The sequence below is a fragment of the Limulus polyphemus genome, unplaced genomic scaffold (genome assembly GCF_000517525.1).
Source record: "Limulus polyphemus unplaced genomic scaffold, Limulus_polyphemus-2.1.2 Scaffold1139, whole genome shotgun sequence".
Classification (NCBI taxonomy): Eukaryota; Metazoa; Arthropoda; class Merostomata; order Xiphosura; family Limulidae; genus Limulus; species Limulus polyphemus.
This window is the reverse complement of record NW_013666749.1, coordinates 67005-73557: the sequence shown is the minus strand read 5'-3', so window position 1 is coordinate 73557 and position 6553 is coordinate 67005. Positions and strand designations below refer to the sequence as shown.

At 29.8% G+C, this 6553-nt stretch overlaps 1 protein-coding gene across 2 annotated transcripts in view; it reads right to left on the bottom strand.

Annotated features, from left to right (window-relative positions):
- Positions 1 to 1646: 1646 nt before the first annotated feature.
- LOC106462309 (thioredoxin domain-containing protein 15-like) overlaps positions 1647 to 6553 on the bottom strand; it is a 21585-nt gene continuing 16678 nt past the window's right edge. For both annotated transcript variants that reach the window (XM_013922211.2, XM_013922212.2), the window contains exons 6-7: positions 4262 to 4504; positions 1647 to 1890 (exon numbers count right to left, since the gene is read on the bottom strand). In XM_013922211.2, the coding sequence (XP_013777665.1) occupies positions 4281 to 4504 (224 nt within the window). In that variant the 3' untranslated portion in view covers positions 1647 to 1890; positions 4262 to 4280. The remainder of the gene's footprint in view (positions 1891 to 4261; positions 4505 to 6553) is intronic.

Here is a 6553-nt window from a genome sequence, read left to right as displayed (position 1 = left end):
TTTTCTAGCAAGAATAAGCAGGTAAAGAACAAAATACACTGAGAAATAAGATACAAATGCATAGTATTTCAAAATTAATGAGGTTAAAATTATGTTTTTATGATTTTTCCAAAACTAAGTAGAATATATTGCATATTTCCAGGTTTTTAATCACCTATGTGAACACTGTATGAAATGGTAAAATCTTGGAGTTTGCTAATTATGCACAACAGTAAAATCATAAAGAAAGTCAATAGAAAGCAGACCAAATAACAAACATTATAGAACTATAAATTCCTAACTACATAAAATTAACATAAGTATAACAATAAAAATCCTGGTAGGGCCACCAATAGTGACTAAGTTAGATTAGTGCTAATTTTGCCATAAAAATCTTATCGTAGTCACTGTTCGTTGTATCAATTGTATGATTAACCATAAATATTTGATGTTTGGTATTTTCAAACTTACACAACACATCCTAAACAGTAAAGTCAGAGACTGGGATGTTCTGGTACAGCTATTCCTAATTTAGAACTGCTGGCCAAAGGAAAACCAGTCAGCTAGTAGCAACTTCTACTTACACAATTACTCCTAACCAAACAGCATGATTGACTGTCACTTTTATAATATCCCCACGACTGCAAGTGTGAAGCATGTATTGAAATCCACTGTTCATGCTTTATTTTTGGTGGTAGTAAATTCCATCCTTCTTACATTGTATCAAAGCATTTCAGTTTAAAGATAAATAGAAAAAACATTAACAAGAATGTAATTTTTCAAACTTATGTGAAAGTGGTCTTAGTAATTTGCAATATTGTGTGTTAAATTGAAAAAACCGAGTTTCTCAACTATAAGTATTTATATATCATCATTGTGACAATGAGCAATATGGTAAGGTGCTTTAAATGAGTGCCCTGGCTTACTGGAAAAAGACTAACAGGCCAACTCAACCTTCATTTCACAGATGCCTGCAAGAGAGACATGGACATCAACTGGGGAAAAAACTGCTGATAACAGGAGTGACTGGAAGGAAGCAGTGCAGTTGGGCCTCAGATAGAAAGAGAAGATAATGAAGAAAAAAGCAGAAAAGAAGAGAACAAATCAGAAAAATCCAAATACTTCACAATCAACTTCAGAACACACAGGTTCTATATGTGACAGATTTCAGCGATCATGCTCTTCTTGAATAGGATTATTCAGTCACAACCAGAAGTATCAACATGAGGGAAACTTTTTTATAGGAGCAAATTTCTATTGTCTTATAAGAGAGAAAGATGCCTAATACTTTAAATGAGACACAGAAATATCTAAGTTATTTAAAGAAATCAAAATGCTTATACTTTCTCAGAAGAGATAATACTTTTAAATAACTGATAATGATAATTGTTTTATTACAGATACAATGAGATAAAACTTTTTCTTCCATCAACAAGTGACAACAGAAAAACAAGCTTACAGACCTAGCTCAAAACTATAACCAAAGCCATAGTAATTTTTTACACAATAGATTACATCTTTTGAATATTATCAATATTCTGTTATATAATTGTGATCAAGTTAAATATTATTTGATCCAATTAAACTAGTTTTATCAGCATGGTAATTTTTTAAGGTATGTGGACATGAATATTGTCTTATTACATAGCTGAAAAACCAAACTAATATCACCAAAATGTTCCCAATTAGATTTATTTCAAATATTTACATATTCATGCTACACAGAAGTCTAGCAATCTTTACGCTGTAAATCACCATGAAAAGTTAAATTGTAGAAAACTAGAAACTTTCCGATACAAAATTCTTTTTTGATTCTAAGACTCATACAAAAAGTTTTTTTCCACCACCATTCTAGTGACTGTAATTCAAACAGCACATTCATCATGTCCTTCTGAACTTCATGAAGATATCCTGTCAGGAACAAAGAAAATGTGCTATAATGAGACACATAAGCCCATTAATTATAAAACTAATACTTTCTTAAACAAAATAATAAATAGCATATTCTTGATTACAAAGTGTACATATAAGAAACAAGAATAATGTAACATTTTAAAATGGGACCCAAATTTTCTTATATTAAATAACTAAAACAAAATATGTATAAATTTATTAGTTTAGTGTGTACCACTACAAATGTTTTAATCTATTAACCCTTTCACAATGGGTACACCTTTACACACTTTTCTGTTCAAGTCACTGTGTTACATTCAAAATTTAAACACCTTTACTATCGATGTATGTGAACGAAACTAACATTATAATGTAAGTTATGATTTGAAGTTTTATGTCATCTAAGTTTTATCTCCTATATTTCAAAAGAAACCTTTAAAAACTACTTAAAATTTCAGATGTATTTTCATGTGGCCAAAGAACTATGAAAATTCTCTACCTTGTCACTCTGTATCTTCAATAATACCATGGTTGTTGTGTAGATGTATATCTAGACTATAAGATGCTCACTTAACCTTTCATCTGATACATTTCCAAGTTCCTTGAATAAATGAAGTTGAAACAAGTAATAAATTTTTCAACCCCTGACAGCTGCCATGCTCACCTTCGACAGATTTGTTTGAGCTTTATAGCTTAGATGTAGATGTTACACACACATGTGTATAGTCACTAGAAAGAGCTCATTTAACACTTTAATCTAACAATGGTTATTTTGAAATTGGCACACAGTTGTCCTCATATAACTAACTGCTTGATCAACTATAGCACTTACAGTTGTTTCTAATATAAATATGTTATAGTTAGAAACACAGTTTAAACTGTATTTAGGTCTTACTATTATATTTGAGTTAATTATGTATTAGTTATGTTTTAAAATGTATAATTAAAAGGTTTAACGTTTTTTTCTTAATATACATTATACTATGTGATAGTTCTCAGGACTTATAATATTACGTGGTGCATGAAAACTTTGCCAAAGGGTTGCACATGTCTGTAATATGCCTTAAAGGCACTGTTGACTTGTGTCAAGATGAATAATAAGTGGTAAAGAAAAAAAAGGAAAACAAAACATTAAAAATTAACTATATGTGAAAAGGAAAAGACCAGAAATTATGAATTTAACAAAAGGAAAATCTTTAAAGTTATTCTACAAAAAATTAAAATTTATGTATTTTAATTATTTCATTGCATTGTGCATTGATAATAATAGCTGGAGTTAGTGATATGGTAGAGAAAATGAGAAATAAAATATAAACATTCACCTTAAGAAAACTTCGGTATTCATTTAGGAGATAATGTAAATAAAAAATGAAAACTCTAAGATGAAGAAAAGTATTTTTATAGTTAAAATAAAAATCACCTTGCACTTGATTTGTTAAGAGTTTGAGTGCAAGTAACTACAAACATATCTTTAGTAGAAGCATTTGATTAAAATAATGTTATTCTTTGTGTACAAAATATTTATAATCGTTAACAAAATCTTACCAGTTTTTGAGAGAATACTTTAAGAAATCTCAGAGTTACCGTATGTATTGTTGTAGGAGTGAAATTTGTGACATGTTTTCTGCAAAATTACACGAGCCTGATGCGAAAGGGTTAATAATATACAAGTTACCATGGGCATGCTACACTTCAAAATATATTTATACTCCTTTAAATTGCCAGCATTTTCTATATACATGTACACACAACTAGGAACCAGTTCTACCTTACTTAGTACAATTCTAAAAAAAATGTAGGTGAAATCCATTGTATAAGATTACTTAGAAGAAGCAATAAAATAAAACAAACAATAAATATAATGCACTTCCCTAGCAAAGCTAATATTTTAACAATGAATATAATGTGCTTCCCTAGCAAAGCTGACATTTTAACAATGAATATAATGTGCCTTCCTTGTAAAGCTGACATTTTAACAATGAATATAATGTGCCTTCCTAGCAAAGCTGACATTTTAACAGTGAAAATAATGTGCCTCCCTAGCAAAGCTGACATTTTAACAGTGGATATAATGTGCCTCCCTAGCAAAGCTGACATTTTTAATAACAAAAAGGACTGGGTTTAAAATGTATGGAACATAAGAGATGATACAAAGTTGGGATAGTACATTTTCACATGCAACAAAATTATGATTGTAGAAAGTATAAGGAATATAATTACCTTTTCATTTTTTCACAAGTGTTAATAAGTAAGAGCTCTGAATTACTTTACAGAACTCTTTATACACCTATTTATCTATTTAATTACCTACCTCTTGTTACAGTTACCTAAATGGCTTAAAAATCTCATTGATACTTGTATGTTTGCCATATTTGTACCAAATACTCACCAGTTTGTCAATTGCCAAATTAATCCACATGTTCATGCTGAGCCTCTGCTTCCCTCCAAGTGTTACGCACACACTCTACAATTCGTTGCCACAAGGATGATCTTAAGAACCATGTACATAAACAGCCGAGAGTAAACATCCAGGCGAGTATTAAGACAAAGTCAGTGCGTTGAGCTGGCTGTGTGGGAACAGGGCCCATCATATCTGCTGATGTAATGTTAAGTCCATCTTCTGGAGACATGCCTGAAATAAACAGAAAAGTGTTTGATTAACTGAGAATCTCAACTTTACAATTTCTAAGATTATTCCTGTAAGTAATGAAAACAAACAGCTGTTAATGTCATTGAAAAAATATAAAAAAATGCATCTTGGATAGCATTAATATCCACACTATCAAACCAGATAAATTCATTTATACAATTAATCAAATCATGAAATGATTAATCTTGGCCTGGAGTTTCTTCTAAATAACAGATAGGAAACTTTTTGTTTAAACTTAATATTTTAGTCAATTATACATCAGTTATAGCTTTATACTAGTATAATTTGTCTACTGTAGTACTAATTAAGTTAAATTAGGGTTTTACTACTATAACGGGGGCTGCCATGCTAACCTCAGGAGGATTATAACTATTTACATTTTTAATTTTATCAAATAAAATGTTAAATAATTTGTTTAATAAAATGGCCAGTTGTTTAATAATTGTTTTCACTGAACTAGAAATAAATTTAAATTTAATCAGAGATTTATGCAGTTTAGAAATAGCACTTGGGGTAAGTGAGGTAAACTTACCTTCTGAGGCTGGCATTCCAGCCCCATAAGGTACTACTACTGGGGGTAAGTGAGGTAAACTTACATCCTGAGGCTGGCATTCCAGCCTCATAAGGTACTACTACTGGGGGTAAGTGAGGTAAACTTACATCCTGAGGCTGGCATTCCAGCCTCATAAGGTACTACTACTGGGGGTAAGTGAGGTAAACTTAAGAAACACTTTTTGGGTAATAAAAAAAATCAATCCATTTTTAAATACCTAAATAACTGTGAACAAGTGAAAAATATTCAAACATTTGATTTTACCACAATGTATACTACAATTCCATTGAAAGATTTAATTTCTGCTATAAATTCATTAATAGAACAATTTTGTCATCCTTTCATAGTACTGGAAGAAAGAAAATTTATTAAGTTTTGTATTTATAATAGTTATATTTTTTCCATATATTTAAACAAGTACTAGGAGTTCCAATGGGAGCTAACTATCCTACTTGTATTACAAATTTTTATCTTTATTTCTATAAGAACAGGTTTATTGAAAATTGCATAAGTCCAGAAATTGTTGCTTTAACTTATAGATATATAGATGATTTAATTAGTATAAATAATCCTGAGATAAATAATTTTATTAACACTATTTATCCAGTAGAATTAGAAACTGAAATACAACAAACCTTAAGACTTAATAAAAAAAAAGTTGATATTTTGCGTATGAAAGCATTGTAATGTTTACTGATAATCTGCCAAATTTAAACGTTATAGCATGAAAACTATAACAAACACAAAGTGGTTACGAGGTCGGTCCCAGGGACTGAGCCCATGCTGAAAGAATTAAGTAGAGCTGAGCAATTAATCTAATTTCCCAGCATCATGTAAGGTAATCAATTAATCAAAACTACAATTAAATCAATTAATATCACAACTAACTGAAATTAGTATTTCCAATAATTCCAACTATCCAAGCTAATCCAAGTATTTGTATTATGAGTTCTATAATTATTTTCTATTAATCCAAGTTAGTTCAGCTTAATCAATTAGTTTCATGACTCATGAAAATAATCAACTAATAGAAATAAGTGTTTCCAATTATTCCAACTACGTAAACAACATATTTTTATTATGAGTTCTACTGTTTTCTGTCGATTAATTCACGTTTCTTCAACTCAATCAATTAGTCATGACTCATGAAAATAATCAACTAAACAAAATTAGTGTTTCCAATTATCATCATTTTCTATTATTCCAACTATCCAAGTAATCAAAATTGCTACATAAGTAGCCACAATGATGCCTGTTGTTCATGTTTACCTTATATGGACGAAATAATAGAGTAGCTTAACCTTAATATATTGCATATTATTAAAAGCTACAAAAATAACAAAGTGTTATCTGGGATAAGATTTCTTTAACCAAAAACATTATGGTATGTTAATGTTCCATATTTTCTATTCACTCAAACAGAATTTTGACTCCTGAATAACTTTCTTGTTTAACTGCATTTGTCAAAAATTACAAGA